Below are 11,959 nucleotides of genomic sequence, written 5' to 3'. Positions count from 1 at the left end.
GCTAACGAAGTTTGAAAGAACTCGTTTCATAATTGTGACATCATAGCCCTTAAATCGAAATAGATGTTACATTGTAATAGATATTTTCTTCGTGCTTAGTGTAAAAAACAAACATATTAATAAGAATTATTTTCAGAATTATTACAAAGTGTACCTATCATATTTCTCCATTTGACACAATTTATGCTTAGTTAAATTTAACAAGTCCTCGTGGAATTATTTCTTTTATAATTAGCATGTTTAGTTTCCTGAGCAATTAAGTTAATTCGTAGTAACATTTAATAGCGCCACAGTTTCGCAATATTTTAGATTGCAATCGTTCATGGCCATCTAGCGAGTAAGGTTCTTGTTTCCTACGTTGTGGGGCGTTTGTTTTTAATGTGATGAATTTCTTTTAAAGGAAACTTAACTATTTTAGCCCTAAATCTTTTTATATTAGCTTTCACCTGAGATTCCGTCTGTGTGGAATTAAAAAAAAAACAAACAAAAGTACGCTATGTATTCTTACAGACTATCTACATTTATGCCAAATTTCATTAAGGTCCGATAAGCAGTTTAGGCTACAAACTAACAAACATCTGTCTAAACATTTATATAATTTTAGTAAGATTAATGAATGACATTGGCTTCATTATAATTACGCTAGTGATAACTCCTAAATTAACTAACGAGTTTGGAATAACCTCTTGTACCTTTTAAAATCCAACTTTTATATTCCTGTAGCGGTTAAAAAAATACATGAAATATAACAAACGGTTCCTTTTAACCAGGATATGAAGGCGTTCTGACTACATTTTAGAATATTATGCAAGCCAAAGCATTTCGAAACCTGAAGTCCGCGCCTTCTGAGATAAATGGTTTCGCTGCACAATATCAAAATACCGGTTTGTAAATTATTTTATCGATTATTTACTTTTAGACATGAATATTTTAAAAAAAAGGTAAACAAGAGAATATTCAATTGTTTTTCGTGCGTTAAACCAAATGGTTTATTTTATAAACCAAATGATTTATATTGTAAACCATTTGGTTCAAATACACTTCCAGTTAGTTTAAATACCGCTTATAAGCAACAGTGATTCAAATATTTTATTGACTTCAGATATATTATCTTTTTGAATAATCAAATTGTAAAAAATATACACCGGTAGTAGATTTCGATAACGTACAATTCGAGCGGCGGATTCCTTTGACTTATATAGTTACAGTGTTGTCTACAGCCGGGAGAATGGTCAGCTTGACATTGGACACCCCACCCACTTTCCGAAGGCCGTAACCGTACGCGGTGCCTCTCGAATTATCATGAATTTTGATACTATGACAATTCACATAACTATTGATAACTTGTAAACCATCAAGATACCTTTATACTACCTAACGTTATAAGCAGAACTGTAATAATATGTAGTTTAATTTTTTCGTATCTATCTTTTTAGTATTTTAGAAGCTAGACATGCATTACAGCACCTGAGAAATCTTTAGTGTATAGGTGAACGATAAAACTCCCATTTTATCCTCCAGTGACGGCACCGACTAGTTTCAAACCCTTCGGGGGTCCTTCTTCAGGGCGAGTATTAGTTAGCTTTTGTTCGCGGTCAAGTCGCGCTTTGCACTGTTAAACTTACTTATTAAATTACTATTGACTACTATTTTTTACCTTTGATCTGAAGTGGCTTTGAATTTACCTGTGTTACTCTCATTTTTACAAGACCGTAAAAACCCCGTACCGTTATTTTCAAAGGTCGTTCGAGGAAATTAAAATACTTATCCGTCCGCAGCCCGGATAAGTATTTTAATTTCCTTAATATACAAACTTTGTGCTGATTCATAATTTTACACGAAGCACTACACGGAGGGTATGGTGTTTAAACAGGCAGTGAAGCAGAGGCTAGGCGACCTTTACGTTTGCTTACATTCTTCTATAGTGGGACCACATGGCGTCACTTCGTAGATAATCATGAGTCATCGAGCCACGAATGAAGATGGAATATAATACAGCGGTACAATCTATACCGGCATTAAGGATAGGTAGGCCATAGGTCTTGGTGCAAAAGAGGACGCCATAGAATTCTAGCCCAAGGCGCTAGTAGAATTAGAACCGACACTCATCTTGATTAATTAGATTTGTAGATTATAAAAAATTAACTTAGAAAGACACGTTTTACAAGTTCGACAAGACTTTTTCGCATTGCATTAAAAGTATTGAAAAAAAAAAACAAATTACAATTTTACGCTTGCTACCTCAATGTGTGGTACAAATAGCCAAGAAAAGCGGAAAATAATTTATGTCTCCAGTTAACTTTGTAAGCTTTTGAGGCATAGTTATCTAGTTAATGCCTTGCTGTTACATTACAAGCGTGAAAATAGATTTATTATATGAATTATAATTTCCACTTTCCGATTATATAAATCTCCTACTGCAAATTACGCATGGATTAAAATAATTTGGTAACTCGCTATAAAACGCTTATGTTTTGCACCAAACAGTTTTAATTTATCTCAAAATAGCAACTTTAAGATGTGAATAATTTTTTTAAGAACGATCAAACAATTTCAATCTTTACTTAATTGTAATAGAGTTCATATCAGCTTGGGTTTCTCACTTTGCAAGATCTTATGTTTTTGGGTGTGTTTCAAGGCCGTAATGGCACAATAACGTCGTTCTAAGTTCATTGCCACGGTCAAACTATTTTAAGATGCGGTTGGATGACGTCATTAGTCTCATGAGCTTTTTATGCATTTTGGTTTATAAATTACTTGTCTTCGTAATTACCGTTCGTGTGTGGAATGACTATAATTCTATCACGCTCAGTGCATTAATAATAAGTGAACTGTATTTGAGGTTATGTTTAATTTTATAAGGTTTGGTAATTTTGGTTATAAGTATGGTTTTAAGGTATAAATTTATCACATTTTTTTTACGACATAATATTGTCTCTTAAAAAGATTAAAACCGAGTTTTACTTTATAAGACCCGATAAATTTCGTTCTAAATCTAATAAGAAAATTGTTCAAATGGTTTCCAGAACATTCGAACGTTCTAGAATTCCCGCTTGGTAATTACATGTGACATTAGGATTCAGTTGCGGAGGAATCCGAGACGGCCAGATATTGAACAATTTATCACTATAACGCTCCAATTCATTCAGAAATGTTATATCTATTACGAAATAACGTATTGTCTTACGTTAAATCTGGTATAAATATTGAGAATAGTTTGTCAAATTATCATACATCAAACGTGTTAAGAAGAAACATCATTCAATACTAATAATATCAAAATGATTTCTAAGGTAAGAAAATATTGCAATTTAAAAGAATATTCTAAAGTTTCAATTAACTACTTCTGTTTAAATTTCATCAAAAGTTAGAATAACAAAAATATATTTATCTTATATTTTCAAGCCGTTTTATTTCAATACGATCTGTTGCCCGTGACTTCGTCCGCGTGGTATTAGAAAACATACGAACTATATAAATTACAAAAAGCTACGTATCCCTCGGGAACCGGACATTTCTCGGCGATGAAGCTTATCCCATGTGTACTCCAGACTTTGTTTTATATCTGTGCCAAATTTCAATAAGATATGTTGAACCGTTGCACACTGATGGAGTAAACATTAAAAAACTAATTAATCCACGAGAACCGTAACTATTCCTGGTATAAAAAGTAGCCTATGTGTTCTTCCAGACTATGCTCTAAACCTGTGCCAAATTTCATGGAGATCCGTTCAGCCGTTTAGGCTACAAACGCTAACAAACATCCATCTAAACTTTCACATTTATAATATTAGTAAGATTGAACTTTTGATATTTGGTTCAATCGATTACGTAGAATCTTGTAATATAGGTTAATAACATTTTGTAACAAACAGCCCTGAACTATAGTAAAAGGTACAATTAACCCGCAGACACAATTAGATAGTAACAGACTACTATCAGAAGTATAATTTAGTTTTGGATCGATATATTACCTTGTAGAAAGTATGGCAATACTTTTTCAAACAGTGGTTTAATCAAAAGAAACTGTAGAGTTTCCATAGAGAAAACCCGCAATACAGCTACTTAAATATTTTTATAATTCCTTAACCATAGCAAACTTAGACAGGACCTATTTGTAGTTATGAGTAGGTCATACTTTTTTACAAATTTTTGTTTTTCTTTTTAACAGATCGCACTTCTATACTGCCTTGTGGTGTCTGCAACATGTATGGTGTTACATCAAGCTCCTCTACCATTGTATCCTCTCCAGTATCAAGATCAAGCGCCCGGCTACAATTTTGCTTCTAACAATGGTCACCCTGGAAATTTCAATGGTCAAGAAAATCTACAAGAAATACGCCGAGGTGAAGAAAGATTAGCACAGTCTTTCCGTCAACCAGAGAACATTCCTAGGGGTGAGTATAGATCGGATGATAACGCAGGATACAACGCATATCTTAACAACGATAGGAGACAAAGCAATGAAGATAGATATGTGGAACACAACGATGAAGCAAGACGACCAAACAACCAACGTTCTCAAGTGAACCAACCTTGGCCAATTCCTAGCATCCAACAAGCCAGCCCAACTCCTGTCACCATCACACAAACATCTGTCTACCACCAGACGTACTCCCATGGCCATAAATCGTGGATATAATTATGTAAAACAAAGTAAAACAACGATTAAAAAGCATTGTTGGAATTTCGAAATATTTAAAGTCTTGAATTTGATCAAAATCTTTTTACTTCTTGAATAGCATGTCACAACGTAATTTAAATACAGTATGCTGTTTTATGGAATAAATCTGCACATAAAATTGTTTTGCTTTTTTCTTACCCGTATCTTTAATATTATGGATATTTTTTGCCCTTGTTGTATGGTAATTTTTATCGAGATATCAAAATTTTGATTAATAAAGTAAGTAATATAAACTCCACTTGGTATCTTTCTCAAGAATACAGGTTTATCGAGTATAATAAATAAGGTACTGGAAAATAAAACATATAATGAGATTACAATGCACTGAGACACATTAATCGGTGCATCGTCCTGACTCCTGATGTACTTGACTTTTAGATACTTCCTGATTTTTTAATAAGTAAACAGGTTAAGAAGTAAAACTGGAACACTCAACAAGTTATATAAATGCCCTGGAGTTTTGTGCCGGACATCATAGTGTAAAGATTCACCATAGTAGAGATACAGAAATCAAATCTCCGAGACAATGAAGGTAAAACACTTCTACTTTATATTTGTAATTTATCGCACTCGAAAATGGAACTGAGAATTGTAATCTGTGGCTTATTATTCTTCGGATTAAACTTAACCTCTATTCGTTAATGACAACGTCTTCTCCAGTGGAACTGACTCTTGGCTAAACAAATACGTTATTACAACATAATACGAACTAAGGAAATCTATTTATTTCAGGTTATAATCATCCTCGCTTTCGTGGCAATGGCCACCGCCGCGGACTTCTCCAGCTTCTCGTACGGCGTTGCTGATCCCTACACTGGTGACTTCAAGAGCCAGATTGAGAGCCGCGCTGGTGATAATGTACAAGGCCAGTACTCGCTGCTCGAACCTGATGGCACCCGTAGAACTGTCGACTATGCTGCGGGAGCTGAAGGTTTTAATGCCGCCGTGAGGAAAGACCCAGCCCTGATTGCTAGCATCCCATACGCATACGGTTATGGAAACTGGGCCCCTTACGCAGGATTTGGTATCGCGCCATACGCGTACAACCGTCTTCTTTGAATTCAAATTACCGCGGCATTGAATTTGTAAATAAATGACTTGTAAATAAAATAGGAGCCATACGACACGTTGGTATTCATTTTTTTATGACGATCAGAATGCACAAAAACACCTGCTAATTGCACTTAAAGATTTTTTATTAATACAATTTTTAGTATCTGATTAAGCTAACATCCAATTCTCTTTATTAATTTGATAATCTTAACAAATTACCTATAAAAGTAATTTTGAATTCACTTTAAGAATTTGACCATTTTCATCACAATAATGTCTAGTAAGTTTTAGGTCAAAGTCCCTAAATTAAATCAATATAGAGAATGTGAAATTCCACAAAAGGTTAGCGTTACCTTCGCATATTTCAAATGTCTTAACTATTTAATTACGTCCAAGTACAATGGCAGTTGGGAATGTAATTTACTTACAAGGTCACTGAACAATTCAATCAATATAGCAATATACGAGTAACATTGATTTGAATCAAATAAAATAGTTACTTAAAACAAAACTTTAAATCACATTAGTGATGTTTAATTTTTACACTAATTTCATTATATTTTTAAATTTCTTTGTCATTATTTACTATGGAAGAGTCACTTCAAGTTCAATATGTTGTCAACAAGCGAACACTCAATTTCACATTCATTCACATATCCGAATGATGCAAACGAGTTATACCAGCGACAGCTACAATTTAATTAATTGTATAAATAAATAGTCAATGTGTTCATATTTTTTGTAATAAATAACTACAGGTAAGTAGGTAATAGAGCTCTAAATGTAAGCTTTGATGTCTATTTGAATCAAAATTGATTACTAAAGCAATTTAGCAATGATTACTAAGGCCTAATTTTAGTCCTTTTCTCTTTCCACCCTTTTCTTAATAGGAAAGGATTGGAAGAAAAAGTGGATTGAGGTGGCCGCTTGCTCGTTTGCCACCTTATATTATAAAAAAAAATCAGACGATACTTTATTGTCTTTTAAGGTGTTTTTCTTATCCGCTTCGGATAACTTTTTGTATCAATTTAGTTTATTTTTTTGCTAATAAATTTGTTCGTCATTCTTCGCCAGACATTTGTCATCTATACATTGGAAGTTCAATCCAAAGTTACATTTTTTGTTAGTAAATTGCGTAAAACGTCTGAGGTAAATAACACTTAATGGTGTGGTCAGAATGTCCTGTCGAGTTCCGCGTTGTTAATATTGGTTAAAGTTAACCGACGAAATTGAACTCTAAAAGCTACACCGCGTGACCTAGAGCGGACAACTGTCTTTTACTTCCTATTAATAGCACACAATGATTGTGCAGGACTTGTATAAAATGACCAGCATTAACCCAGATTGATCATTCACAGTTCACTGTGCAGCAAAACCATACTTACCAAAATGGCAGCTAAGGTAAATTGTGTTTCAAAAACCAATAAAAGTTCACTCATATCCAAACGATAAAAGTACAATATTACTATTAAAAATGTCAATCTAACTTTTACTTTTGTATTTTTCAGTTCGTCGTTGCAGCTTTGTTGGTGGCGGCCGCTCAGGGCAGCGCGATCCATGGCCCCGACTACACTAGCTTCTCATACGGAGTGGCAGACCCCCACACCGGTGATGTCAAGAGCCAACACGAGACCCGCATCGGAGACAGCGTTGTGGGCCAGTATTCGCTGCTGGAGTCTGATGGCCACCGCCGCACCGTAGACTACGCCGCTGGACCTCACTCAGGATTCAACGCAGTCGTTCGCAGGGACCCAGCTCTGATTGCCCACGCCGCACCCGCTGTTGTTGCTGCTCCTCTTGCTCATGCCGCCCCCGCTGTAGCCGCACCTCTGGCGTACGCCGCCCATGCCGCACCCCTTGCTGTCGGAGCTCATGTTGCCCCTGGCGCTGTATCATACTCTGCTCACAGCACCTCCGTTGCCCACGGCACTCCTCTTGCCCACGGAGCCGTTGTAGCTGCTCCCCTCGCTCACGGTGCCGTCGCCTACGGTGCGCACGGTCTCGGTCTCGGTGCCCACGGACTCGGTCTCGGTGCCCACGGACTCGGTCTTGGCGCGCATGGACTCGGTCTCGGCGCTCACGGTCTCGGATACGCCGCTCATGGTCTCGGTCTCGGCTACGGTCATTAGGGATCACACATATCCAACAACTACTAGGCAATAATAATGTAACAACGGATATACTTGTAATTTATTCTATCAACATGTGAGTAAATGATGTGAAACTGTGATTGAAATTTATGAATAAACTTGTAATAAGTTTAACAATCATTTTTACTTTTTACCTTTCCACTATATTATTTCCACACTATTATGTTTAAGTTTATTTAAGTTATTTATGTTTTTTTAAAACAAATAAGCAATAAAAGTTAGTTTTGCAAAAAATCTATAACTTAAAATCACCTACGCCAAAAGCGCATAACTTAATTTGTTATTAGTCACATAGAGACATAGAATACTGTTTGTACATAAGCGTACTTATTGATTTTAAATATATAATTGTAAAAATATAATTAAACTCAAAAGCTAATTAAGTGCGCCACTTCATCGTACTTAATCCCATTACACGCACGTTTAATTTGACGGCTTTTAATTTCGTTACAATTTCACATAAAAAAAAATTAAATATTAAGGAGGTCAAACTTATTTAAAGCTGGAGTTTTTACACGTTTTCCTATTCATTTAAAAGTAGTTAAATCTCTTTTTTAATTTACACGAGTATGAAATATCAATGAGTATTTCGTAAAAACTATAGCTTTGCCGATTGTTAGAATATCACATCACTTTTTTATAATTAATATGAATGTGTCTGTAATACTGACCGTATTACGATGTCCAGGGTCTATTACGAATAGTTGCGTGACAGTTGCGATAACATATTCAAAACAAATTTGTAAATTTTTTTACGCCTGGTGGGTCGCTGTACAAATCTAATATAAATTTTGAGTATGACGTTATGAAAACTATCACGAATATTCATGATAAGTCCTCTACATCATGTATTTATGTGTCATAAATAAAATGGCATTAAAAGCGTGGGAACTTATTCAATACAAATATTAACATTAAGTGACGTTTGCGGTAAATACAAATTAATTAATTCAACTAATAGTACATTTTATTCATATCTGCGATATTATAACAGTCTGTTCATTAATAAAATACCTATCGTGTTAATGACGTAGGCAACATTCTCACGCACATGTCATTCCAACTAATAAGTTATTACCTTCCTTATTGTTCTGTTAAAGATAATGATATCGAAGTAGTTAAGGTCAACACACACAGTAGAAAATATCAACACCAGTTACCAGAATATCTATAACAAATTAAAAAAGATTACTTTAGACCTATAGCGAAAATCTTGTTAATTAGACGAAAATTAAGTTTTTTTAAACACTGATCGGACGCCTAGCCAGAACTGAAGCAGTTTATACATATAACGGGGAGAAATTATTGATACTTTTTGATCGATTAGTTACTGGCAATTAATAATTTTGAGTACTGGCTGAATGTGCATCGTGCATTATAGATGTCAAGCGGCGATTGAATCACAGATGACAGTTGTCTTTGAATGGTGGAATGATGTATTTTGTTATTAAAAAATCAATTAGTTAATCTCTGTAAATATTTGAAATTCGATTAGAGTGTGTTGTGAAGTTATCAATTAAGATGGAGGTCAACTAATGATGGTGTTTCTAGTGTTACGCGATTGTTATTTCATTATCTCCAACATACGCACGACCACGATGGAAGATCGTTACCTTGTAAAAAACCTACCTTCGGAATTGAATTCTACGAACCGCTCTTCACTCCGACAAATATAATATTAAAAAACATGTAACTACTTTCCTCAGATGAACTCGTTTTTAAAAATTAAACATTAGATGTAGTAGGTCATAAGATGTTCATCTGTTTTAATTACTTCGAATTTTAAAATATCGCAACTTTGGGTTAACCATAAAAAAACAAAATATTTCGTCAATTAAATTAACTATTTATTTCTTAAACAACATTATACGTTTAACTTTGGTCCGAATAATTTCATACTATATTCACCAGCCCAAACGAGCGCCGTGTCCGTAAGCGGAGTACGCACCGTGAGCCAGGGGAGCGGCGTAGGTGTTGTAAGCCAGGGGAGAGACGACAGCACGAGCGATGGGGGCTGCGTACGCCAGACGGGGAGTGTGAGCTCCATAAGAAGCATACGCAAGAGGAGCGGCGTGGGCAACAGAGTTGCTGTACGCGGAGTATGACACGGAGGCGGGAGCTACTTGAGTGGCTACGGCGAGGGGAGCAGCGTGAGCACCATAAGCTACGGGAGCGACGCGGGCAGCGTAAGCCAGAGGAGCGGCGTGGGCAGCGTATGTCACGGGAGCAGCGTGGGCAGCGTACGCCAAGGGAGCAGCGTGGGCAACGGGGGCGGCGTGAGCGAGAAGCGCTGGCTCTCTGCGCACGACGGCGTTGAATCCAGAGTGGGCGTTAGCGGCGTAGTCGACGGTGCGGCGGTGGCCGTCGGACTCCAGCAGTGAGTATTGACCCACCACGCTGTCGCCAACTCTCGTTTCCTGCTGACTCTTCACGTCACCGGTGTGGGGGTCCGCCACGCCGTACGAGAAGCTGGTGTAATCACCATGGCTGGCGCTACCGTGAGCAGCTGCCACGAACAAAGCGAATACGACAAACTGAAAAAAAAAATCAAGTATAAATGTCTGGTGTCACTAAAATGTACATGAATATTCAAGAGAAAATTTATATTTAACTTTTAAGAGAATAGTTCAAGTTTCACTAAAGCAAATAATAGTTATCTGCATACAGATATTTTTTGTAGAGAATTAAACCCATAACTTCAATGACTAAACTGTGCTGTATTAATAAAAATAAGACATTGTTCAAGCTGCGAACTTTACCTTAGCAGCCATTGTATGTTGATTGGTTGAACGTCAGTGAGTTACTGAATAACCCTGAAGTTTTTATTCTCTTTTTATATTCACACCAAAGCTTTCAATAAAATAATTTGGGGTGTGTAAAAGGAAGTAATATGATTAATTGCCTATTTAATTTACATACATTAATGGCAGCACTTTCTAAAGTAAATAAAAGGGTTTAAAGTAAATATGTTTTTTATAAGAACCGTTCGAAAAAATTCCACTACATTTGTAATTAGGATTTACATACATTTTACTCCAGCATATAATTACAAATTTATAGAATTCATCAGTCTTTTCTGCAGTTACCAAGTAGCCGATATTTTCTTCAAGACGTGTTAAATTATACACTGAGAAAATTTACAATTCGACGGTGGCAACCTTTTCAACAATGATCTTATCAAACTATTATATTTTGATGTAGGTACTAGAGGTATTAAATGTACTGTTTATTTGATAATTGATTGTAAACAATATCTCTGATTCAATTGTAAGTAACGGAAGCAAAGCAAGAAAATTTGCGGGAAGTATTCATATCGACATCGACAAGATTTTTGCAGTTCTAGAGTTCGTAAACTACACTGATAAATCTCATGCAAATTTTCGTGCTAGTTTCAATTTTAATTTAGTTTCCGAAAAATCACATTTTGTGTACTATTCAATGTTTTTTTATCAATTTCTTACTTCATAATAAAATTAATTATGTTAACCAAATTTAAGTAAATTTGCAATAATTTTGTTACATTTATGGAAAGACACATGACCCACAAATAAGTAATTAAATTTTAAAGGATATTGCAAAAGTTATTTTTTAATTGCATTCTTTTTCTAAACTAGATCAAACTGAGCGATAAAATTTTACAAGCATTGCTTTGTTAGCGGACGATAACTATAGTGGGGGGTATCCTTGTGAGGTCGGCTGTTTCCTGCTACAAATCCGATTGCGTACGGCGCCGATACGTAACAGCGAATTGACCAACTATATAAAGACCATTCATTGTTTCACATGCATCAGTCGAAAGGTTGACAACACAAATACTATACAAAATGTTCAAGGTACTTCATTTTATTTATTTAATGCGATCGTGACAGCGCGTAAAAACTTGAGGGTTGTATTAAATGTAATACAATTATTCTTGAAATGAAATCATTTGTAAGAACCTTTACCATAGATAAAGAAATAAGCAATGGAACACTAAGAGTTTTCCAAAAACATGCCTCTTCAACTTATCGCTGATTCTGGACTACAGCTTCACACTCTCCATATAAGTTCTAGTACTATTACTGCAAAGTAC

The 11,959-nt window shown here is 35.6% G+C and overlaps 4 protein-coding genes across 4 annotated transcripts; 3 read left to right on the top strand and 1 right to left on the bottom strand.

Moving 5' to 3' along the window:
• The first annotated feature begins 3,281 nt into the window (after positions 1 to 3,281).
• On the top strand, positions 3,282 to 4,642 carry LOC106101272. Its single transcript, XM_013280437.1, has 2 exons — positions 3,282 to 3,293; positions 4,172 to 4,642. Exons 1-2 carry the CDS (start codon positions 3,282 to 3,284, stop codon positions 4,640 to 4,642), a joined length of 483 nt encoding a protein of 160 aa, XP_013135891.1.
• A 469-nt stretch (positions 4,643 to 5,111) lies between these two features.
• LOC106101383 (larval/pupal rigid cuticle protein 66-like) lies at positions 5,112 to 5,810 on the top strand. The gene is made up of 2 exons (XM_013280606.1): positions 5,112 to 5,216; positions 5,417 to 5,810. The coding sequence occupies exons 1-2, from the start codon at positions 5,211 to 5,213 to the stop codon at positions 5,741 to 5,743; spliced, it is 333 nt and encodes a 110-aa protein (XP_013136060.1). The 5' UTR covers positions 5,112 to 5,210; the 3' UTR covers positions 5,744 to 5,810.
• A 1,216-nt stretch (positions 5,811 to 7,026) lies between these two features.
• Positions 7,027 to 8,004, top strand: LOC106101382 (larval/pupal rigid cuticle protein 66-like). Its single transcript, XM_013280605.1, has 2 exons — positions 7,027 to 7,138; positions 7,246 to 8,004. Exons 1-2 carry the CDS (start codon positions 7,127 to 7,129, stop codon positions 7,864 to 7,866), a joined length of 633 nt encoding a protein of 210 aa, XP_013136059.1. The 5' UTR covers positions 7,027 to 7,126; the 3' UTR covers positions 7,867 to 8,004.
• A 1,708-nt stretch (positions 8,005 to 9,712) lies between these two features.
• Positions 9,713 to 10,741, bottom strand: LOC106101306 (cuticle protein 7-like). The gene is made up of 2 exons (XM_013280483.1): positions 10,647 to 10,741; positions 9,713 to 10,421 (listed from the first exon to the last, which is right to left on the bottom strand). Exons 1-2 carry the CDS (start codon positions 10,656 to 10,658, stop codon positions 9,792 to 9,794), a joined length of 642 nt encoding a protein of 213 aa, XP_013135937.1. The 5' UTR covers positions 10,659 to 10,741; the 3' UTR covers positions 9,713 to 9,791.
• Between the last annotated feature and the right edge of the window lie 1,218 nt (positions 10,742 to 11,959).

Source organism: Papilio polytes, unplaced genomic scaffold (assembly GCF_000836215.1).
Source record: "Papilio polytes unplaced genomic scaffold, Ppol_1.0 DF823991.1, whole genome shotgun sequence".
Classification (NCBI taxonomy): domain Eukaryota; kingdom Metazoa; phylum Arthropoda; class Insecta; order Lepidoptera; family Papilionidae; genus Papilio; species Papilio polytes.
Note: the sequence above shows the minus strand (reverse complement) of the source record. Positions and strands in the feature narration are given on the sequence as shown.